The sequence below is a fragment of the Dromiciops gliroides genome, chromosome 1 (assembly GCF_019393635.1).
Source record: "Dromiciops gliroides isolate mDroGli1 chromosome 1, mDroGli1.pri, whole genome shotgun sequence".
Taxonomy (NCBI): Eukaryota; Metazoa; Chordata; class Mammalia; order Microbiotheria; family Microbiotheriidae; genus Dromiciops; species Dromiciops gliroides.
In genome coordinates, this window is record NC_057861.1 from 113,975,682 (window position 1) to 114,001,001 (window position 25,320).

Below are 25,320 nucleotides of genomic sequence, written 5' to 3' on the forward strand. Positions count from 1 at the left end.
CACTGTACCACCTACCTGTCCTGTTACAAAGGGTACAACTTTGAAAATCTTGAATCATAGAGCTAAAATTTGTGTAGGAAAAATAAAAATATTCCCCTTTTTCACATTCAGTTAACCTCTTTCTTAAATGTTGACAGCAAAATCATTTCTTCCACTGAGGGTCATGCCCTGTTGAAATAATTCATACATTTTCTGAAAAATTTATGGGATACTATATAACTAAAATCCAACAGAAAGAGAGAATATTGTCTACTTTTTCTTCAGAGTTTAGCAGCATAATATATTATGAAATGACCACATTTTGAAATAAATTTTTACAAGTAGAAAACAAAATATTAATCCCCCTAATAACTGAGGAATTGTCATTTTTCCCCAAGAATAGGAACTAGTTTCTGTGGCTGTGATTTGAATTGATCTCTCAGCATACATAGCTCACTGGGAACTCTACAGTAAAAAACAAAAAGTTAGTTGGGAGAAGTGATAAAGGAAGTTTTAAAAGTATACAAAAACATTAAGCACATTTTACTTTAAAGCAATATAATTATTGCCTTAGATTTCTGTTTTGTTTGGTTTGGTTTTTTGTTTGGTTTTGTGAGGCAATGAGGGTTAAGTGACTTGCCCAGGGTCACACAGCTAGTAAGTGTCAAGTGTCTGAGGTTGGATTTGAACTCAGGTACTCCTGAATCCAAGGCCAATGCTCTATCCACTGTGCCACTTAGCTGCCCCCCCCCATTTCTGGTTTTTGTAATAAAGAATTAAAAAAAGAAGAGGGGGGAAAAGGTCAGCAAAATTAACCAATATATCAATGGAAGCTGACCACGTGGCACCTATGGGGAAGAGAAGCCAGTCTCACTGAAACATCAAGGAGGTCTGAGGAGAGACAGGAGGCAACATGTTTGAATCAAACTTACTATCGTTACCTTTATTACCACCTCCCCATAACTTCTCACAGAGAAAAGCCAGGTCCTTGAACCCCAGAGCCTTAGAATACTAGTGCTCCCAGACTACCAGCTTTGCTTCTTGGTTAATTCCTACAGCTGGGGTTGAGAGGAATAATGTTAAAAGGCCCACCTTCCTCCCCATCATCACCAACACCAACTACTGACCAACTGCTACTAATTGACAGGTAAGCCCAAGAGCCCTGAGAGTGGCAGCAATGCCCTAGGTCATTGGTCTTGTTTCCAACCCAGCCCCTGAAGTCATCATCTTTAGAAGCAGTCATCATGGAAATGCAACTGCCCCTTTATGTGCTCAGCCATAACTGTTGTAAGTCCCAGAAAAGAAAGTTCCCAACACCAAAGTCCGTGGCACTATCAAGTATTTCAACATCAGAAACTGATATGATTTAATCAGTGGAAGTGACATTAAAGAGGCTAATATCCCCCATTTGCTTTGCTATAGTACCCTAGGGACCACAGGACCTTTCCATCTGACTTGCAGCTGAATTTTTCCATATGTGTTGTCTTCCCAATTAGAATATGAACTCCTGGAGAGCCAAAGGTTGTCTTAATTTTCTTTTTATATCTCCAGTCCTTGGCACGATGCTTCGTATTTAATAAATGGATTTTAATTCACTTATTCATATTTGCAATTTTCCATACCCATAATCTCCCACCTTAGCAAAGAAAAGGAGGAATATTTTCTTAAGTTTCTCTAAAAAGGGCCAAGCTTTGTTGTTGTTATCATTCAGTAGTTCAGTTATGTCTAACTCTTCATGACCCCATGGACCAAAGCACACCAGGCCCTTCTATCCTCCACTGTCCCTCAAAGTCTGTGTTCATGTCCATTGTCTCCATGACACTATCTATCCATCTCATCCTCTGCCATCCTTTTTTTGTTTTGCCTTCAATCTTTCCCAACATCAAGGTCTTTTCCAATGAGAGGGCCAAACTTAGACATTATAATAACACAGTGTTCAGGTTTGGGTTTATTTCTGTTTTTTAATTTATATTTGCATTGTTGTAGTTATTATGTATTTTGTTTTTCCTGGTTCTGCTTCCTTCACTCTGTGAATAATGTTGTTGATAACAATAATAACAGCAGCTAGCATTTTGGGGGTGGGGTGAGGCAGTTAGGGTTAAGTGACTTGCCCAGGGTCACACAGCTAGTAAGTGTCAAGTGTCTGAGGCCAGATTTGAACTCAGGTCCTCCTGAATCCAGGGCTGGTGCTTTATCCACTGTGCCACCTAGCTGCCCTGCTAGCATTTCTATAGTGTCTCCTGTGCTAAGCACTTTACAAATATTATCTCATTTGATCCTCACAACAATCCTGTGAGGTCGGTTTTTATGTCTCCCCATGTTTCCCCGACTTCTTCATCTATTTTTGCAGCACAGTAATATTCTATTATGTTCACATACCACAATTCTGTCATTCCTCAATTAGTAGGCATATACTTTGTTTCCAATATTTTGCTACCACAAAAGTGCTGCTATGAGTATTTTGTTGCATATGGTACCTCACTTTCTGTCTGTGTCAAATGAATAAATAAAACATTCAGTAATAGCTTAACTATGTGCAAAAAACCACACTGAGCACTAGAGATACAAATAGAAAAGTAAGACAATCCCTGTTCCCAAGGAGCTCACATTCTAATGGGAGGGGAAAAAAACACATTTAAGAAGTTTCAGTTGCAAGGCAGATGGAAAAGTCCCATGGTCCTTAGAATAAAGCAGCAAAGCAGCTGGTGGTAATGCCTTTTACTTAATGTCATTTCCACTGATAAAATCGTTATCAGTTTTTCACACTGAACTACTTGACAGTGCCAAGGACTTTAGTGGCTGTCTCCTTTTTTGGGTCTTCAGTAGCTGTTGTTGTAGCATGTGCAGGAGCAAATGCAAGGCTGCATGTCCGTAGTGATTACTTCCCAGGATTATGGCTGAGGGCCCTGGGCTGGAAGAAATGCTATTCCCAAGGATTTAGGGTTCATTTTGGCATTCTCCACCAGTATCTGAAGGAAGATGGTGGTCCAAGTGGTGGTGGTTTGACTTGCCTCCTATACTTCCTCCCATATCTCCCTTAGGATGCTTTACTGTTCTTTTCTAGGTATATGCCTAGTAATCTCTGGGACAAAAGGTATGGATCCCCATATTTCTTAATTATTATCAAAGGGTGCTTGTCCACAAAAAAATGAAAGTATTAGGCAAGATAATCTCAAGTCCTTTCCCTGCTCTCACATTATATTAATTACTTCATAGTTCTAGTATTGCCTTAAGGTGTTTTCATATAATTCTGTGAAATTGATGGTGCAAATTTTATCATGTTCATTTTACACACCAGAAAAATGAGTCTCAAAGAAGTTGTAAGTTGGTTACAGAATTATCACACAATTTCAGTGTTGGAAGGACCCCAGTGGCCCTCTTGTACAATCCACACCTGAAGAAGACTTTCCTCCAACTATACCCAATTGATCATTCAGCCTTTGCTGAAGACCTTTCTTGAGAACTCACCTAATTACTGAAGCACCCATTCCCTTTTGGGGAAGCATCATTCAACTTCTCCTTACACTGAACCTGAATTTGCCTCTTTCCACTTCTACCCTCTCCTCTAACTTCTGCCTTCTTTGGTCAAGGTGAGTAAATCTAATTCCCCTTCCAGTTACTTAAAGACAGTTATCATATTCCAGGTTGGCTTCTCTTCTCAAGGCCAAACATTGCCAGTCCCTTAAACTGATGCTCTTAAGACATGAATTAGTAAATGTCAGAGTCAGAACTTGAACCCTGGGTCACCAAATCCACTGTTCTTTCCACCAACCCAAGCTGTTAACTATGTACATCAGAATGATGATCTGTGGATTTAAAGTTGGAAACAACTTTAGAGATCTAATCCATTCCACTCATTTTTATAGATTAACTAACTGGGGCCCAAAATGAGGAAATAAAAACTTTACTCCCATAGGAAGCAGCAGAGTCAATATTTGAACATAGGTATCAAATCCTATCACAGTGTATGTAGTAGGCAATCAGCAAATGTTGAATTGAGTTGAATAGAACTAAATTGAACTGAAACCATATCAATCAATCAACAAGCATTTATTAAGCCCCTGTTATTTTTTAGTAAGTCCATCTATCAGATGCCAGGCACTGTATTAAGTTCTAGGGATAAAGAGACAAAAAATAAAAAGTGCCAGCCTTGAAGAAGTTTACATTCTATTGGGGGAAACAAAAGATCCACAGTACCCTTACATACATATATACACATGCATATATTGAATATACATGTATATATTTGGTTTACAAAATAAATAGAAGATAATTTACAAAAATAAATGGAAGCATTTGGTCTGCTGGCCCCCTTGGAGATGTCATTGAAAAAACTTTCCAACTGGATCAAGTCTGCTTTCAATGAGTAACAAATGCCATGAGGTCACTGGTTCAAGATTGTAGATCAATAGGCAGCTGTCTAAATGAGGTATACCTCAGGATACAGGAGATAATTATTCATTTAATAGACTCTACTGTTCTTTTGGAACCTCTTCTTAAAGGTTTTTGGTTTTGCTTTTACAATCCATAAAAAACAAACAAACAAACAAACAAAAAACCTAGGGAAGCCCTTATTCTTTCCAGTATTAAGATTTTTTTTTTTAAGTAGAACATTAATCTCCTTTCCCAGGGAAACCCTTCTCAGAGGACATAACTACTGAAGACTTGACAGTCATTTTTCTTTGGTTACAGAAATGATAGAATTTTAGAGCTAGAAAGAACACAGAGATTTCATGGTCTCATCCCCCTTTAATTGCAGTAAGCTACAATACCTTACCTTCTTTGCAACCTTCAACAACTCCTTATCCAGTGAATCTCTTGAAGGAAAAGGTCATTTGATTGTTGGGTTTTGGTTTTTTGGTACCCAAAGTTACAGAGTTTGTGTTATTTATTAATTTTTGTTAGTTTCTTTAGAGGCTTCAAATTTTGCGTGTCAGCCTCATGTCTACTAAGCTGGGTAAGTGGAGGATGCTGGGAAATATTGTTTGGCTCACAGAAAGCCTTTGAGGGAGCGAGAGGGGAAGAAAATTACTCTTTTATTATGAGGTTTGCCAAATGATCTCTGAGAGGCTGTGATATCATTCATATGCAGTGCCAAGCTGGATCGAAACCGCTCATCTTGGCAGACATCTAGAGGGCCCGTATAATTCCTCTGGGTCGGTATGGGCCTTTATCAGAAATAGTTCCATAGGCAGTATTTACATAACTGTGGTGGAGTGTGAGAATAAACACAGCTGTGGCATTGCCCTAAATATTGCTATTCAGCGGGGAATTCAAAGAGAACTTTATCGCTGAACTACAGATAAACACAATTCATCAAGTAGTGGTCAGTTCAACTGGGGAACAAACAAGAGTTTTAAAAGACTGGACAGCTGAAAATAGCTCCAATCAGCCATCCTGGTTTTCTTGCTCCTCCATCCCCTCCCGCTCTGTTCCAGAAATACAAGATTCTCATTAGCAAGGAAAGGGGCCAAGCTTCCCTTGCCAACCCTATTCTCCAACCCTCCCACCCCTACACTCCCCAAGAACGTCTTCTTTCAATCTTCATTGTCTGCTGAAGATGGATGTTGCTAGGAATAAGGTAGGGAAAGACTGTTACCTGTCATTGGGCTGAAGGGAAGCCAGCTACTTCTTTTCTTATTCTCCAGGATTATCACTCACTTCCTGCCATCCCATGATAATAATTGGTCCTCTTCAAAGGATAAAGGATGAACAACAACCACCACCAACACATGCTATATATTCATATCATAAGATCAAGTTTTTAGAGCTTCAAGGGACTTCAGAGGTCATCTAGTCTAACTCATTTTTATAGATAAGGAAACAAAGGTTTCAGAAGGTTAGATGTCTTGCCTGTGATCACAAGGGAGGAGACCTGGGGTTCAAAACCAGGTCTTCCAACTTCACACCCAACATTCTTCCTGCCATGTCATTAACAGAGTCAACATTGAAACATCCACAAGAGAGAACTACATTATACATTCCTTGGGAGTTGGTTTTGTAGCTCCCATGGCACCTGGCAAATTGAGAGGCATATAGTGTATGTTAAATCCATACCACAAGATTCCTTGCTACAAAATAGAGCATTTCTATGAATGGGTGGATGAATATTCATAGAATTTTAGAGTCAGAAGGAAATTTAGGGACAGACCACTTAGCCCACTGCTCTCATTTTCCAGTTCCCAAGATCTTAGCTTTAGAATTACAAGATATCTCAGAGGTCATTTTATCCCACCCTCTCATTTTGCAGATGAAGAAACTGAGACCCAAAGAGGTTAAGTGACTTGTCTAGAGTCACATGGGCAGTAAGCAACAGAGGCAAGATTTAAAGCCTTGTCTTCTCAGTCCAGAGCCAATGCTTGTTCTCCTGTACCATGCTGCCTTTCAGCAAATAATCACTTCAATCAGTTTTATGTGTAAGGCTCTGTGTTAGGAGTTGGAGATTAAAAAGACATAAATAAAACTCCCTGCCCTTGAGGGGTTTACATTTCTTCAAAACATACACAGATAAATACACACAAAGTATAGGCAAAGTCATATAAATTAATTTCAAGAAGCCAAGAGCATGAATAGCTGAGGATATTGAGAAAGGCCTCAGGAGTAACACCTGAGCTGAGCCTCTAACAGAAATTGGCAGAGATAAGAAGGGAGGGCTTTCTAGGCATAGAAGACAGCTGGAGCTGGGCACAGAAATGTTGTGATAGGGTAATGGCAAGCAGGCCCCTTTAGCTAAAATACAAAGTAAGTAAAAGAGAATTACAAAATCAGTCCAGAAAGCTAAGCTTACAACCAGATTGGAAGAGATTTTAAATGCTCAATGGAGAAGTTTATATTTGATGCTAGAGCAGGGATTCTGAATCTCTTTGGTGTCATGGGCCCTTAGACAGTCTGGTAAACTCCTTTCTCAGAATTATGATTTTAAATGCATAAAATACAATACATAGGGTTACAAAGGCAACTAATTCTATTGAAAGGCAGTTATCAAACTACTGGGTTGTTGTTGTTTTTTAAGTTTACGGACCCCAAATTAAGAATTTCAGGATCCTCGGGTGTCACTAAAGTTCTTACAGAGTGAGGTGACATGGACAGCCTTGGGTTTGAGGATTATGAATCTGGTGACTGGGTTGAGGCTGGGTTGGGGAAAGGAATGAATGGAAACAGGGAAATCAATTAGGAGGCTATTGGCATAGTCCTTGTTAGAAGTATGCCCTCTACATGGAAGGCACTGAGTGTAGTCTCCAATTAAATCCCAAATGCAATTATGAATGATTTGGGACCATGTTATTTTGTATGATCCATGTTATTCTTTCACTTCCAATTTAAAACAATCCAATAAGCATCTATTAAGCACCTACTATTGTAACAATTGGAGTGACGCCACCTGCTGGAGAGTTACTGTAGGAAAGCTCCACCATGAGGAGAAGGCATCTGAGGGCAAGCCATGTGGCTTAGAAGGTTAGTTCCTTGGCGTCAGGAAGTGACGTTTATTCATGGGTACTGTCTATCAAAGTTGCCAGCCAATTAGCTTGGAGCGGTGTGGGGGTGGGGGGCAGGTGACAGGCTATTTCAGTTTTCGAGAAGAGGCTTCTGGGAGGAAGAAGGAAGCATTGGGTCCTTTTTGTTCCTGACCTCGCTATGGCAGGTCGGATGATGGGGTCTCTTAGAAATAGTTAGATTTTTACCTTTCTTACTTAACTAGCTGTGTGACCCTGGGCAAGTCACTTAACCCTCATTGCCCTGCCTAAAAAAATAAAAACAAACAAAATAAATAAATAAAAGACGTATCCCATCCAAAAAAAGAAATAGTTAGATTTTTACCTTTCTCTCTGATCATAAGATCGTTATGCTCTTTAATACTTAAAAGTCTAAACTCTTGCTAAAGCTTCTAATTTATTTGCAACCACTCATTAGATTTTTTTAGACAGTATAGCTAGATAGTAACATTACACTATGTACAAGGCACTCTGCTAGGTTCTGGAGTTACAATGGCCAAATGAGAATTAATTCTTGTCCTCAAGCATCTTAACCTTCCACTTGGAAGGAGCCTGGAATAGTGGACTTGAAGTAAGAAATCTGGGATTCTAACTGTGACTCTGGGCAAGCCATCTAACCTCATCTGCAACATAAAAGGGTTGGTCTGGATGCATGCACATATACCAATGCAAATGTCTAGTGCTGTATTCTGTTCTCCTGTCACAGAGAGAAAAGGGTCACAGATAAAGGTAAGAATATAAATAACTCATAATGATAGAAGCTAGCTAGCATAATGACTTTAACTGCAAAGCCAATAGGTGTGAATTTCATATACAGTTTAGTTTTTGTGAGGTTGGGTGGTTTTGTGTTTTGTTTTGTTTTGTCTTTGAAGTTCAAAACTTGATTAAAGGAGTTTTTTGGGGGGGTCAAAAATTAAACTTAAATTTTAAAAAATATGCAGCCATCCTCCAATCACCTGAGAGAGGAGGCTATTTAAATATTAGATGGCCATGGCCTTGCTGAGCCACTGGGACCTCTGAACAGCTGGATAAATAGTAATTCTCACAATGTTTCTCTAAAGTAAAACAGAAGGCAGGGTGATATGGGTGAGCATTATTATTAGACAAGCCAATCCTTTCAAAATCTCCAAAGAGGGGGAAGCTAGGTGGCACAGTGGATAAAGCACCAGCCCTGGATTCAGGAGTACCTGAGTTCAAATCCAGCCTTAGACACTTGACACTTACTAGCTGTGTGACCCTGGGCAAATCACTTAACCCCCATTGCCCTGCAAAAAAACAAAAACAAAAACAAAACAAAAAAACCGAAATCTCCAAAGGGGGGGGGCAGCCAAGTAGTGCAGTGGATAAAGTACTGACCCTGGATTCAGGAGGGCCTGAGTTCAAATTCTGCCTCAGACACTTGACACTTACTAGCCGTGTGACCCTGGGCAAGTCACTTAACCCTCACTGCTCTGAAAAAAAAAATCTCCAAAGAATCTGATTCCAGGCTCCCCTTTTCTCTAAGGGACACAAAGAAGACACTGTGAGGATAGTGACTAAATATATTTGTGGTCATATTCATATAGCTTTCCCCAACACTGGAAAAATCTCTGCCAAGTACATTCTGCCCCACACCTCTACAGAAGTGGAAATATGATTGCTACCATCCTCTCCACTGTCCATAATGAATCACAGAATTTCTGAGTTCAAAAGCACCTCAGAGGTCACCAGGTTCAACCTGGAAACAAACAGGAGTCCCCTCTTACAATAATCCCAACAAGCCAATACTTGAAAACCTTCAGTAAGAAAGAACTCTCCTCTTCCTCCTTCCCACACCAATTCCTTGGGCATCTATGAAGGACCACAGTCTCGTACTCATTTGCTAAGCACTGGTATGGTAGGCATGCACCGCTCCATCCTGGCTAGATATATATCCTCCTAGAGATAAGATAGTCAAGATCTTCATGTCTTAAGTTTCTTCCAGCTACTACCTTCCCCAGATGTCCCTGGGACAAGACTATATCCCAAGGTTTGTTCAGTTATTTCAGTGCTGTCCAACTCCATGACCCCATTTGGAGTTTTCTTGGCAAAGATACTGGAGCGGCTTCCCATTTCCTTCTCCAGCTCATTCGACAGAAGAGGAAATTGAAACAAACATGGTTAAGTGACTTGCCACAGCTAGGAAGTGTCTGAGGCTGGATTTGACCTCAGGAAGATGAGTCTTCCTAACTTCAAGCCCAGAGTTGTATCCACTGAGTCACCTGGCTGCCCCATATGCCAAGGTTAGATAACAATAAAACTTCTCATTGGTTCCTAGTGACCAGAATCTATTTGCTGATCCCATTGATGTCTGTTCACTTTAGTGGCACTGGTGATCTCTACCCTAAGGTCCCAGGTCTTTAGGCTTCCAGTCAGCTACTAGTAGTCTTTCCCTCAAAAGAAACAAGCTTCCTAGTACTTTTTCTAAAAGACCTTCTAAAAGACTTCTAAAAGACCTTCTCTTGCCTTATCTTTGGTGATGCCTCCAATGTCAGTCACCAAGCTTCTTCAAGGAATTGCTCTTAGTTCCCTAGCTCAGAGGGCCTAGGGAAGCCATTTTGTGTAAGAACACAAGGACATACCCTCAGTATACTGGCATCTTACCAAGGGACGGGACATGGATCTATTTTATTAATCCTCTGATTAAATTTTGAAAAGTAAGAAGTTATTCATCATGTACTACACGCAGTATATCAGGCTAGGTGCTGAAGAAACAGACAAAAATGAAGCATTCCCTTCCCTCAAAGAGCTTATTCTACTGGGAAGATTCAATATGTACAAAGATAAAGAAACATAAGATATTTGAAACAAATATATACAAAGTTATTTAATCCAAAGTATTTAAAATGTTAAAGATTAAGACTTTATATAAAATGTGTAGACTTGAGGTGTCCAGAAAGGCCTCCCTGAGTTGTTTTTGGAAAAAAGGTACAGATCTAAGAGGTGGAAGTGAAGATGGAGTACACTCCAAACAGAAGAGACCATCTGTGCCAAGACACAGATAAGAGTGGGAGTGTTATATTCAGGGAACAGTCAGTAGACCAGTTTTACTGGAACCTTTTCCTTAGGGCTCCCCTTACCCTCCACCTCCCCCCCACCCCCACCTAGGTATCATACAAAATAGCCCATGATGACTTCCTTGTGTATCTGTGCTCCAGAGATGATACCTGTTCCCCTTGTATATGTGCACAGTATGTTTGTTGTTGTTGAATCATTTCAGTCATGTCTGACATTCTGTGATCCCATTTGGGGTTTTCTTGGCAAAGATACTAGAGTGGTTTTCCATTTTCTTCTCTAGCTCATTTTGCAGATGAGAAACTGAGGCAAACAGGGTTAAGCCCAGGGTCACACAGATAGTGTCTGAGGCCAAATCTGAATTTAGGTCCTACCAACTCCAGGGCTGGCACTCTATTCACTGTGCCACCCAACTGTCCCTAAATACATAGTGCTTGGTCTAGAATATGTTCATCTCATCCAGAACTATCCTGGGTTTCGCAGAGTCTAATAAGGCAAATAGATAAGGTTTGTATCCATAACAACCCAAGTTTGCTGCAAAAAGAAACAAAACAAAACAAAAATATTGTGAAAGAGGACTAGCTTTGGACTCAAGGAGAGCTGGATTCTCTTTGCACTTTGCTGCCAGTCCCCACATGACCTTTGGATTTGAATTGGACCAGATTTTTCCTCAACTACAAAATAGAGGATTGGACTTAGGTGATCTCTCCAACTCTATGTGATCTCTAGGGGCCCTCCATCTTTAACATTCTGTGACTGACTCTGGGATAGTTAGGCAGTGCAGTGGATAAAACACTGGCTTTGGAATCAGGAGGATCTGAGTTCAAATCTCACCTCAGACACTTACTAGCTGTGTGACCCTAGGCAAGTCACTTAACCCTGATTGCCTCAAGCATCCAGGGCCATCTCCAGTCATCCTGATATCTATTTTGCCACTGGATCCAGATGGCTGTGGAGGAGAGAGTGAGATTGGTGACCTTGCACAGCCCTTCCTCACTTCAATCCAATTCACTACAACTCATGACATAACCCCGATGTCATGGTCCTCTTCGAGAATGAAGGACAAACAACAGCAACAACGACTGACTCTAAATTATATTAGTAACCTTGGAGATAGGTCTGAAAAAAAAAAGTGTTAGTTGCTAGTTTGTTCCCCTGCCATGTGGCATTGATAATGAAACTACTGATACCATCCTTCTTTCATTCTACTGACATTAACCTTTATCCAGCCTAGGCATACAAGCAAAACACTATCACAAAATTAAATTATTTCTGATCTGATAGAGTTACATGGGGCATATTGAGAGGTTAAGGATCTTGAGCAAATCACTTTATTTCTGTGGGCCTCAGTTGTTTCATCTGTAAAATAAAGGGAGTTGAGAGGAAAGGCTAAGCTCAAGGAGATTATTTTGCTAGGATGACCCTCTCTGCACCACCACCACCTGCATAAGAGGTGATAGACCTCAGAAATAATTGCACGAGGGAGCAAAACTGGTGAGGCTTCTGCCATTCTAAGGATAAGGGTGCCTAAGTCTTTTGGAAAGAACACAACCGCACCTCAGCAGAGGATTGCTTTTGAGCAGCTGCCCTGTGAGGAGCAAGCCCACCCCAGCAGTGTAGTGAATGGCACAGATACCCTGCCCAACTGGAAATAGCTTGAGAGCATCTCAAGAAGTGGAAAGACCTTGGGGCCCTGCAGTATCCGAGTTCTGAATTGCCTTGGACTCGTGTATTCCCCAACAGCTTAGCTAACTTCAGTCCCAGCCTCTCTATAGTATCCTCATCAGCTCCCTCCCTCTTCCTTTCCTCCTAGACCCCTCTAATTCTGGAACCAAGAACCCATGATCCAATCAGTTCTACCATTATTTCTGGATAGGGTTATCAATTTGCTCCTCTTTACTCCTTATCTCTAACTTTCAGGACCCAAGTACCCCTCCCTGGTCAACACTTACCTAACCCTATATGCCTCTGTTCTTCCCCCATTAGAATAAGAGCTCTTTTTGGTGCAGGTAGCTAGTTTTGCTTCTTCACTTGTAGCCCCAATGCTTAGTACCATGCTTGTCACATAGTAATTGCAGAATAAATTTTTTTCATTAAAAAAAAAAAACTAAAGGAGCTATATTAGATGACCTCTGAGGGTCCTTCCAGTTCTTAAAAAAAAATCAATGCTCTTAACTTACCCATGATGAGAAGCAAGGCTTAAAAATCGTGTCTTCCTGACTCCAGAACCATCTCTCTATCTGTTACATTATGTTCCCTTTAAATGTCATCTCTTTTTTTAAAATGCCTTGAAAGGAAAATAGAGCAGATAAAATATTTACATATTTTAAATCTCTGCTATCATGGGTTAATTTGAAAAGTAAATTGAACCAATATATTTGTCCTTAGAAGTTCTTCTAGCTATCTAGTCTGGGTTTCGAAACTCATCCTGGCTGCAGAAGGAACTTCAGGAAGGTACAGATTCCTTTCCCATTTCTTTGAAAAATAGAAAAAGGAGGCATGTATCTCATATCTGTGTGTAACGTTAAATGTTGCCCAAAGTGGTCATCTCTATTTCATCACACAGAACCTCTGGGGTCTTCACTAGGATCCTTGTTTTGCAGATTTCCTACAGAAAATGCTAGTTATCATTTTTTTAAAAAATCCCTCCTCCACAGACATTCCTCTTTCTAAATCCAAGTTCATCTGTAAAGCAGCTTACAGCATGAATTGCTCACCATGCATGGTAAGTTCCGAGTGTTAATGAGCACTGATCTTATGGGGATTTCTAATCTTCAGGTGATCTGCAAAGTTGTTGTTTTGAAATTCAGAAGGGAAGTAACCAGGGACTAAGTAGGACATCTGGCATAATTTCTTGATCATTAGTACCAGGGTAAGACGACCTCCAAGGACAAGAAAATGGCACTTTGAGGTCACCTGTATGTTTTTTGTACTAAGGTTGGCAGGGAGGGGAGAAGCAAGAAGCTGCTGCCCCTTAGAACTCTGCTTGGTGGCCTGACAATGTAGGCATTTTGCCCAACTGGCTCTGCGGTGGTGTCAACCCTATGATATTCTTATACTTCTTAAAAATTGGGGTCTTCTGGTATGTATGTCTGCTTCCTAAGGGGGTAACACCTGAAGCATTTTGCCAAGCAATCAATAAGCACTTGTTAATGTGCCTGTCATATGCCACACATGTATTGGGTGAACAGAGACAGAAGTGAAACATTCCCTATCTTCGGGGATATTCTAATGTGAGAGGCAAAGTGTTTATATATTAACATAGAAAAATTTCTTGCAAAATAAATACAAGGTAACTTTAAAGGGGAAGGCACTGGCACCAGAGACTTTACTGGTACAGGGAACTCCCAGGTGAGGAAACCAAAGACAGTTGGCATTTCATCTGCAACACACACACTGTTTATATGTGTGTATGTGTGTGTGTGTGTATATATATATATACATATATGTGTGTGTGTATGTATAGGTATACCTGCATGCATATATATGTATATATGCACTGATGTCTATACCTATTTATATATACATACATGTGTATGTATATGCATGTGTATCTACACAATACATGTATGTGTGTGTATTGCAAAATGAAGTGCCAACTGACTTTGTGTTTTCCTCACCTGAGAGTATATATACATAAGTATACACATACGTGTGTGTATATATACACATATGTATATACATCTATACACATGTGTGTGTATATATATATATACACATATGCATATACATCTATACATATGCATAGACCCAATAATGAAGGTAGTCCCCAACATGTAGCATCATGGGGGTGTCATTATGTGACTCAAAAGGAGGCAGAATAGATATTTCTAGCCTCTTCTCTCACTTTTCTTCAAGGGAAATTTAAATTCCTATAAAGAGGGGAAGCAGGAAGTGGAGACCAGAGGCCACCACTCTATCCTTCTCAGAAAGAGGAAGTACTAGGCTAGAATTATATCCATATATTCCCTTAAATATTATTCAGTTAGGGGATGTGGTTTTAAGGATCAAGCTAAACTTCTGATCACTCTTCATTAATGGGGGAAAGAAGACCAGAGCTTTATATCCTAGACTTGACTTCCTTCCCACCAAATACCATTTCCACAATGAATATATACATATCAGGTAGCAAAGAAATCAATTTATCCAAGTTGATAGCAAAACATAAATCAGAGAAAATATCCATAGAATATACACCACATAATACAAAGTGAAAGGGTTCTTCTGTTGGGAATGAGGTAACTCAGGTCAAGCAAGAAAGACAAAGTCCCACGTCTAACTCAAGGGGAAATTCCCTGAAGTTTCTACTGTAGCAAAATGAGGATGGGGCATGAAGGAGACTGCTATTCTCTCTCAAGTCAGTTTCTTCCCAGAGGCTTATTCTCCCTTTAGCAATTTGAAGTGGGGTTTGCATCTTCTATCTCCTCTAAATTAGAAGCCAGAAGCCCTCAAAGTGATTACAGAGTCCAAGTCCTTTTGTCAATAGTGAGGCTGACAATTTTTCCTCACTTAAATCCAATTCACGAGCAAGGCAGGACATCACCTGTGATGTCATTGGCCTTCTTCAAAAATGAATAAACAACAACAAAGTCCTCAGAGGCTGAAGAGAACCCAAGAAAGTTAAGAGACTTAATTTCTCCTCTCTACAACTCAGCCCCAACCCCTCACACAGATGTGGGGCATTGATCTCCACCAGTGAGGAGAGCAACCCATACCAATGGGCTTTGGGAGTTGAGTTGCTCTCTTCAGAAAGAAAATTCAATATTTCAACAGGCAGTACTCTTTTTTGTTATTTAACAAACTTAAGTTAGGACCTGTGATTTCAAAAGCAGAGGGAATCCTCTAGGTGGAAACCCCCCACAAGTGCAGATTTATACCTTTTTTGTTTGGTTGGTTTTGGGTTTTTTTTGGTGAGACAATTGGGGTTAAGTGACTTGCCTAGGGTCACACAGCTAGTAAGTATAAAGTATCTGAGTCGGATTTGAACTCAGGTCCTCCTGAATCCAAGGCTGGTGCTCTATCCACTGCGCCACCTAGCTGCCCCTTTATACCTCTTTTTTTTTTAGTGAGGCAATTGGGGTTAAGTGACTTGCCCAGGGTCACACAGCTAGTAAGTGTTAAGTGTCTGAGGCCGGATTTGAACTCAGGTCCTCCTGACTCCAGGGCCGTTGCTCTATCCACTGCACCACCTAGCTGCCCCTTTTTATAGCTCTTTTGAAATTTGACTGGGGTACTGAGAAATTAGGTGATCTCCTTAGAGTTATATAGCTAATTTGTGTCAGAGGAGGGACTTAAACCTGGGTCTTTCTGATTCCAAGGCTAGTCCTCCATACAGTGCACCATGCTATGTTTCATTAACACACCTTAACAGTCTGGAAGCTTGCCTTTTCTTTAGTGTAAACATGTCTTACTTCATAGGACATGTTTCTTATATTCTGCCATGATCATTCTCATAGGTTTTATAGGCTGAAAGATTAGGTAGTTACCTTTTTTTATTATTATTCATTCAAGAAACATTTATTGGGTAGAGACAGCATTGTCCAGTAGAAAGAATTCTGGAGTTGGACTAAGAAAAAGGTTCAAATCCCAGCTTCACCATGAACTGTGTTACCATGTGAAAGCCGCTTTGGTGAAGCAGCATGAAATACTGGAAGGGGGACTGGCTTAGGAGTCAGAGGACCTGAGATCAAATACTGGCTCTGCCACTTCATCTGTGTGACCTTGGGCAAGCCATCTCACTTCCCTCTGGGCATTGGAGTCTTCATTTCTAAAATAAGAAGTTTGGATTCGATGACATCCAAGTTCCCTTCCAGATCTGAGTCTATGAACCTAGCATCCTCTCTGGACCTCAATTTCCTTATCTGTAACAAGAAAGTGTTGAATTAAATTATCTCAAATGAGCCCTTCCAACTGTATGTTCTCTGGTACAATGATCAAAAATTTGCGGTGCCCCTTGCTAGGCTGGGATACTGGACTGCCACAAGAGGCATAACAAACAACTAGCTAATTAGCAGTAGGAATAGCTAGGGGAACCATCAATAACATCAGATATTCCAATTTCAGCTGGTATGGAGGACAAAGGAACTGTGCTAGTGACCTGCGGAGATTGTGCCATGTCTATGTTTCTGCCACAGGCAAACAACAAGTCTCCATGCGTTAAGAGTAAAGAGCTCTTCATGCTGGGGGAGAAAATCAAAGGGCTGGAGAATGGCCTCTTTGGTATCTAGCTCATCAGGGAAAATGAAGTGTTCTTGGCAGAATAGAAGAAAAGACCCAAGAGAAAAACAAAGGAAAGACTCTAGGGGAGAATGCAAACTAGGCACTTGAGGGTCAAGACTTTGGAATGTGGAAGAAGAAGAGCCGGCACTTTGATTTTTGCTTTATGTACATTATCATTAGAGCCAGCTAAGAGGAACAAGAATAGAGTGGCTTGGAGCTGATGGCAGAAAGACCTGAGTTCAAATGTGGCCTTAGCTATAAGTCACTTCACCTCTGCTTGCTTCTGTTTCCTCATCTGTAAAATGAGGGTAAAATTATCTGTAGCATCTACCTTACAAAGTTATTGTGAAGATCAGCCAAGACTACATTTAAAGTGCTTTGTGGGGGCAGCTAGGTGGCACAGTGGATAACGCACAGGCCCTGGATTCAGGAGGACCTGAGTTCAAATCCGGCCTCAAACACTTGACACTTACTAGCTGTGTGACCCTGGGCAAGTCACTTAACCCTCATTGCCCAGCCCTTCCCCCTCGCCCAAAAGTGCTTTGTAAGCCTTACAGCACCAGATAAATGTCAACTATTATGAAAGATAACCACAGTTGAAGATAGAATCACTGACAAGATAATTCCTGACATGAAAGTACTGGATTTTAATAAGGAGAGAGCTAAGATCCTTCTTCCTCCCCTCTCTTGTGACATGCCATGCCTTTCTGTTTGTTCCCAAGTGCATCAATAGCTTCCTTGTAGCTTCTTCCTCCTTCCCTATTTGTTCATGGCCCGCTGTCACCTCCTCCACGTTTCCCAGATGTGATTCCAGCGGTGACTTTGTTCTTTAAAACAAACCCAGAAATGCGGGAACAAAAGATTTCCTCAGATATCAAAAATCAACTCTAATGTAGCAACTACTTCTTGGTTTGTGCATAGCATGCTAGTGTCTCACAGCCAATTGCATCTGGATTTAGAATATCACCATAATTCCTTTTGCCTTATTTTTTTAAATTAATAAATAATTTTATTTTTTTCCCATTACATGTAAAGATAGTTCTCAACTTTTGTTTATATGAGCTTTACAATTTCAGATTTTTCTCCCTCCCTCCCTCCCCTCCCTCCCCCCCCTCCCCTAGGCAGCAGGTTATCTGATATAGGTTATATATATATACATGCATAATAGCATTAATCCTATTTCTGCATTAATCATGTTATAAGAGAAAAAATCAGAGCAATGATGAAAAACCTCAAAATAGAAAAAAACAACAGCACCCAAAACAAAAGAAATAATGTGGTTCAATCAGCATCTATACTCCACAGTTCTTTTTTTTTTTTCTTGGATTTGGAGATCCTCTTCTATCATGAGTTCCCTGGAACTCTTCTGTACCATTGCATTGGTGAGAAGAATATAGTCCATCACAGTAGATCAACACACAATGTTGATGATACTGTGTACAATGTTCTTCTGGTTCTGCTCATCTCACTCATCATCAACCCACGCAAGACCCTCCAGGTTTCTCTGAACTCCTCCTGCTCATTGTTTCTTATAGCACAATAGTATTCCGTTGTATTCATATACCACAACTTGTCCAGCCATTCCCCAATTGATGGGCACCCCCTCAAATTCCAATTCCTTGCCACCACGTAAAGAGCAGCTATACATATTTTTGTACACGTGGGTCTCTTTCCCCTTTCCATGATTTCTTTGGGAAAAAGACCCAAAAGTGGTATTGCTGGGTCAAAGGGTATGGACAGCTTTATCGCCCTTTGGGCATAATTCCAAATTGCTCTCTAGAATGGTTGTATTAGTTCACAGCTCCACCAACAATGGATTAGTGTTCCAATTTTCCCACAGCTTCTCCGACATTTATTATTTTCCTTTTTTGTCATCTTAGCCAATCTGATAGGTGTCAGGTGGTACCTCAGAGTTGTTTTAATTTGCATCTCTCTAATCATTAGAGATTTAGAGCATTTTTTCATATAGGAATAAATAGCTTTGGTTTCTTCATCAGAAAACTGCCTGTTCATATCCTTTGACCATTTCTCAATTGGGGAATGACTTGGATTCTTATAAATTTAATTTAGTTCCCTATATATTTTGGAGATGATGCCTTTATCAGAAGTACTAGCCACAAAAATTGTTTCCCAGCTTTCTGCCTCCCTTCTAATTTTGGATGCATTGATTCTGTTTGTACAAAAATGTTTTAATTTAATGTACTCAAAATCATCCATTTTGCATTTTATAATATACTCTATCTCTTGTTTGGTCATAAACTGTTTTCCTTTCCAAAGATCTCATAGGTAGACTATTCCTTTCTCTCCTAATTTCCCTATGATATCACTTCTTATGTTTAAATCATGTATCCATTTTGACCTTATTTTAGTATAAGGTGTAAGATGTTGGTCTATGCCTAATTTCTGCCATACTATCTTCCAGTTTTCCCAGCAGTTTTTGTCAAATACTGAGTTCCTATCCCAGAAGCTGGAGTCTTTGGGTTTATCAAACACTACATTGCTAGTGTCATTTACTACTGTGTTTCCTGAGCCTAGCCTATTCCATTGATCTACCACTCTATTTTTTAGCCAGTACCAGATAGTTTTGATGACTGCCGCTGCCGCACTTATTATTTCCCTGGATATTCTTGATTTTTTGTTTTTCCAGATGAAATTTGTTATTATTTTTTCTAGCTCTATAAAATAATTTTAGGTAGTCTGATTGGTATGGCACTGAATAAGTAAATTAATTTAGGCAGTATTGTCATTTTTACTATATTAGTTCTGCCTACCCATGAGCAATTGATATCTTTCCAATTATTTAGATCTGATTTGATTTGTGTGAAGAGTGTTTGGTAGTTGTGTTCATAGAGTTCCTGGGTTTGTCTTTCTTTTGCCTTATTATTAATAAATCTTTCTTTCAAGGCTGGTATCTTCCACTTTTCAACTTCTCAGATCTCAAAAGAGCCTGCTCTGTGAGGCTCCCGACCATATGAGTTTTCTCCTCATACGCCCATCTCAGAAAGCCCAATTTCACTAAGGTTATTCCCAGACCTGTGGTTATGTCATCTCCTGGTAGCCAATGTGCTTTGAATCTACTTCATACTATCTAAAGAAAAACCAGCCACTGACAACATCCTCCCTATACATTCTGGACTTTGTCATCATTGCTTTTTGTGTGTATGGTGGGGAGCAATGAGGGTTAAGTGACTTGCCCAGGGTCACACAGCTGGTGTCAAGTGTCTGAGGCTGGATTTGAACTCAGGTCCTTCTGAATCCAGGGCCGGTGCTTTATCCACTATGCCACCTAACTGTCCCCTCATCCCAGCTTTTTTGCCCACGCTATTCTCTTTCCCCACAACATGCAAACCCACCCCACCCCACCCCCATCCATTTCCAAGGTCACTTCTTCCATGAAGTCTTCCTTGTTCCTTTCAGGCAGAGGTCATCTCTAATACTCAATTCAAGTGCCATATACTAAGAGAAGCTTTGTCTTATCACTTCAGCCCTCAAGGAACAATTACTCCTTTGAACCCAATTTGTTTTGTTAGTTTTTAGTTGTGTCCAACTCTTTGTGATCCCATTTGGGGTTTTCTTAGCAGAGATACTGGAAACGTTTACCATTTTCTTCTCCAGCTCAGTTTACAGATGGGGGAAACTGAAGCAAACAGGGTTAAGTGATTTGCTCAGGGTTACACAACTGGTAAGTGTCTGAGGCTGGTTTTTAACTTACAAGATGAATCTTCCCTGACTGGAGACCCAACACTCTAACCACTTTGCCATCTAGCTGCCTTTTGAAGCCTATAACAAATCATTTTATAGGATTATAGTATCTGGTGTGTCATGTTTCCTTATCTTAAACAAAAGCTAACTGATGGCAGGGACCACTAAATTTGGCCCTTCAGTAGTATCTCTCAGTAAAAGGCAATCTAAATGTAAAATTAATTAAATGTAAGTAAATTTACTTGTAAGTAAATGCTCAAGAAACACTTAGTGCAACTGCATGGCACAGTGGAGAGAGCTCTGGAGTTGGAGTTATGAAGATTCAAGTTCAAACAGTGCCTCATTATGTGGTCTTGAATAAGTCATTTCATCCTCAGTTTCTTCATCTGTAGAATGGGGGTCATGATAGCACCTTCCTCCTAGGGTTATTATGAGGATCAAATTAGATAACAGATTTGTAACCTTAAAGTGTCATGTAAATGCTAATCATTACTATTATTATTATTTAATTCCTCCCCTCCACACTCACCTGTAGACACCCCCCCCATAAGAGCCACTTAATCTTTTTTAGCTTAGATATGAATTTTAGAACTGGAGTGGGAAAATTCAAAACAAAACAAAACAAAACCTTAGCAAAGAGTAATTTGCTTGGCAGAATTACAGACTGCATTCCCGAATCAAATCCCTGAAGAGATCAGCTGGCCACCTGTCTCTGTTGCTGTAGAGGGGATTCCTCTATATCTGGAGGAGAATTGGACTAGATTACCATCTAACTTTAAATTCTCTGATTCTACCTGAGTCTGCTTCCAGGAGGGGATGAGGCTAAATGCCTCCCTTTCTCTCAGTCTGCATTCCTTAACCTTGACCTAACCCCCAAACACAGGACCATTATATTTGGAGCTCCCTGATGGAGAAGGTCATGTATCATGGTACCCTCTCAAGGTTGTTGGGAGAATCAAGTGAGTTAATGTATGTAAGTGCTTTGTAAACCTTAAAGTACTATATAAATGTCAGCTACTGTTATTGTTAACATAGAGTACCAGTTTGATCAATATTAGTTGAATACATGAATGAATGAATGACCTATTATACTGAGAGTTTGCACACACTGAGAAATACCTGCCTGGGAACCCATCCCTTGGCTGGATTGCCACTCCCTCTGCCCTCTAATCGTCAATTTTTCTTCATAGAACTTTAAGATCTCAAAGGGAATTTTACCACTTGAGTTCAAATAGAGCACCATTCCTACATACTTTTCTTACCCATAGCCCTTTCCTAACCCCACATGCTGACCTCAATCATACTTGGCAAATGATCAAAAGCTAAAGTTCCATGAACCTCATAGCCAGGGCCCAAAAAGATGGGTAGATAGCTTTCCTTTGATCCTAAAATAGCACTATTGGTTATCACTGACTGAGCAGTGGGATTGAGTTTGTGGTCATATAGTCTAGGCTATTACTCCTTGTCAGCAGCTGTGGGGCTCAGCATAAACTCAACCCTTTATTTATAAACCCTTTATTTTGAACAAGAATGTAAGACAAAATTAGTATGTTATTGGTTTACAGGTTTTGATAAAATGCAGGTTATAAGTCAGGCAATTCAAGAGGGCAGGGACTGTTTTTTTGTGGCTATTTGTATCATCACCCCTTCCCACAGTGCTCTGTATGTAACAGGAAGTTTTAAAATGCTTACTAAAATGAAATGTGTTGGGAAAACCAGACTTTTTTAGTTTGGGGGTATTTCCTTTACAGAACTGTTTGTAAAAAAAAATGGGGGGGGGAGGCTGCTAGATAGCACAGTGGATAAAGCACTGGCCCTGGATTCAGGAGTACCTGAGTTCAAATCCAGCCTCAGACACTTGACACTTACTAGCTGTGTGACCCTGGGCAAGTCACTTAACCTCCATTGCCCTGCCCCCCCCCCAAATGGCTAAGAAAAGTTGGAATCATTAAATAAAAGAGACTGAATAGTTGGTAGCAGAAAAAAGAGAATCAGCTAAGCTTGTATGGTCAAGGTAGGAAGGAAGCCCTGAGGTCTCTGGGGATTGGAGCTATCCAGAAAGGTCCTAATGTTCTCCCCTTCACTTCTCCAGACATCTTGAAATCCATTCACCTGATGCTAAGCACACTGTCATCCTTCGGAGCAAAGACTCAGCCACGGCCCAGGCTTGGTTCAATGCCATCCATGCCAACGCTAGCGACCTGCTTACAAGGGTCATCGCAGAAGTGAAAGAGCAGCTGGGGAAAAGTGGCATCCCTGGGAGCCGAGAGATCAGACATCTAGGCTGGCTTGCAGAAAAGGTATGGAGGATGTTTTGTTATGTTAAGTCTCCAGGGGGCGCTCATGTCCCCAAGCCCATCTTCACTCTTTGTAGCTTTTGAAGTCTATTTCCACATACCAAACTCTTAGTTATTAGCAGGATGATTGTCCTTCAAGTCTCCAAAACACGCAATGACCACCATTATTATTGCTGTCATCATTTTCAGACTTAGTCAGGGTGAGATTCATAGAATCGTAGATCTAGAACTGAAAGGGACTGTATCTCAATTCTGTTCATTTCAACGAGGGTTTAACTGTCCACTTTGTGCCATGCACTGTGTTAAGTTCTGGGAATACAAAGACAAAAGAAAAACAAGCCTCAATCCCTACCCTTTTATAAAAGAAGTTTTATTGATACCCTTGCAAATATTAGAACTAAATTTTTTTTTAAATAATAAACATTTTTATTTAAAATTTTGAGTTCCAAATTTTATCCCTCCTTCCCTCTCTTTCCTCTCCCTTCCCTGAGGCAGTAAGTAATCAGATATAGGTTATACATGTAATCCCTACCCTTGGAGTTTACACTTGCCTATTTGTTACTTGGGGTAGCTAAGTGCTACATTAGAGCACTGGGACTGGAGTCAGGAATCATCTTCCTGAGTTCAAATCTGGCCTCAGACACTAGCTGTGTGACTGACCCAGAGCAAGTCATTTCACCCTGTTTGCCTCAGTTTCCTCATCTGTAAAATGAGCCTGAGAAGGAAATGGCAAACCACTCCAGTATCTTTGCCAAGAAAACCCCAAATGGGATCACAAAGATTTGGTCATGACTGAAAACAACTGAACAACAATAACTTGCTACTTGATTTTGAGATGTTTCACGCCTGGTTTATACCTCTACCAGAAAAGGTCATACAACTAGTAATTCTAGAGGCAGCATTTGAACCCAGATCTTCTTGGTTCCAAACCCAGGAGTCTGTCCATCACACACACTGCCTCTCTATTATCATGATTACTATTATTTCCAGACCTGTCAGTGTGAGAGGCATGGGATCATAGATTTAGAGCTGTCAGGGATCTTAGATGTCATTGAGTCCAGTCTTCTCATTTCATAAACAAGGAAGCTGAGGCCAAGAGAGCTAAAGTGCCTTATCCAAGATCACACAAGTAATATCTGCCATGAGTTAGGATTTGAACTCAGGTCCTCTGACTCTAAATCCAGTGTTCTTCCCAATGTTTTATACTAATACAGTCTCTAGGTTCCCTTAGGTTCCTTGCAATAAAATGTACTTTGGAGTGAATCTGGTAGGAGTCTAAGTCCCTCAGCTCAAAGGTTTGAGCTTTCAGAGTTATTCTTGAGCCTGTCACTGTTTTTTGGAGCTGTCTGATGTTGTTTACAAATGAACACTGGGTTTTTTCAGGGCAGCCTGACCTTACTGTCACTCCCACTGTAATAATCTCTAAAAGGGAATAGTGAGAGTCACAAATACAGCATGTGAGGTTCCTAGAGACACTAAATTGTGTCATCTGAGAAGGACCTGCCTGACCATACTTGAAAATAATACTAGGAACAGCAATCTATAAAATTTGTTTTCCCCCATTGTTCTTTGTTCATCCTAGCTCCTGCTGAGTACTTAATTCCAAAGTTCAGGGCCAATGAGAACAGAATGGACTTCCATCACCCCAAATTTCCCATTGAGCTCAAAAGAATGGAAATGCATTGGAAAGGATTGATTGTGGAAGAGTAACATTCAAAAGAAATTATATTATAACTTTCTCATTTCTTAGCTGATTTGTATGAGAACAGGGCTTTGATGCTGTAGAATCATGACATTATAATAGTCTTAGGCTAGGAAAGGGCCTGAGTGGTCACCTAGTGTAACTTGACCCTGAACAAGAATCTTCTCTACTATATATCCGCTAAGTAGCCATCCCTCCCTTTGAAGATTTCTCAGGAGAGAATCCTCTGTCTGTCTCCAGGGATTCCATTTTTGTTAGCTCTGGTAATTAGGAAGGTGGTTTGTTTTTTTCTTTATAATGAGCAAAAAACAACATTTTCTTCTAACTTCAATACATTTTATCAAATTTTGCTCCTTCTAATCAAATAGAACACATCTAGGTCAGGATCCACCTGTTTGCCCTTCGAATAGCTATCATGACTTTCCGACTTAGATCTTCCTTCACCCAGGTTTACAACCTAGGTACCATCCTCAACTCCTTACTCTGTCTCACCACCAACATCCAATAAGTTGCAAAGTTCTGTTATTTCTACCTTTGATATGCCCCCTTCTCTCCTCTGACACTCCTACCAACTTTGCATAAGGACATTCCACTTTACTTCTTATGATCATAATAGCCTGCGGGTTGGTCTTCTGGCTCAGTTCTCTCCCCATTCCCATCTATGCTCCACTCATCTCCCAAAATTAGAAACAGAAGTAAAATGACCAGCAGCAACATTACTGTTCTCCTAAGAGGGTTCATAGGATTTATGGGACTTAATGTTCACAGAGACCTTAGAGAACATTTACCTGGGGTTTTTAACCTTTTCTATGTTGTGTCCCCTACCCCGAGGACTTAGGTCTTCCTGACTCCAGGTTCAGCACTCTATCTACTGTTCTACCTAGCTCTCTCCTGG

The 25,320-nt window shown here is 40.4% G+C and overlaps 1 protein-coding gene across 2 annotated transcripts in view; it reads left to right on the forward strand.

Annotated features, from left to right (window-relative positions):
* Positions 1-25,320, forward strand: part of SNTB1 (syntrophin beta 1) — a 327,494-nt gene that overhangs the window by 170,669 nt on the left and 131,505 nt on the right. For both annotated transcript variants that reach the window (XM_043979857.1, XM_043979858.1), the window contains exon 3: positions 22,519-22,726. In XM_043979857.1, coding sequence (XP_043835792.1) covers positions 22,519-22,726 — 208 coding nt within the window. The remainder of the gene's footprint in view (positions 1-22,518; positions 22,727-25,320) is intronic.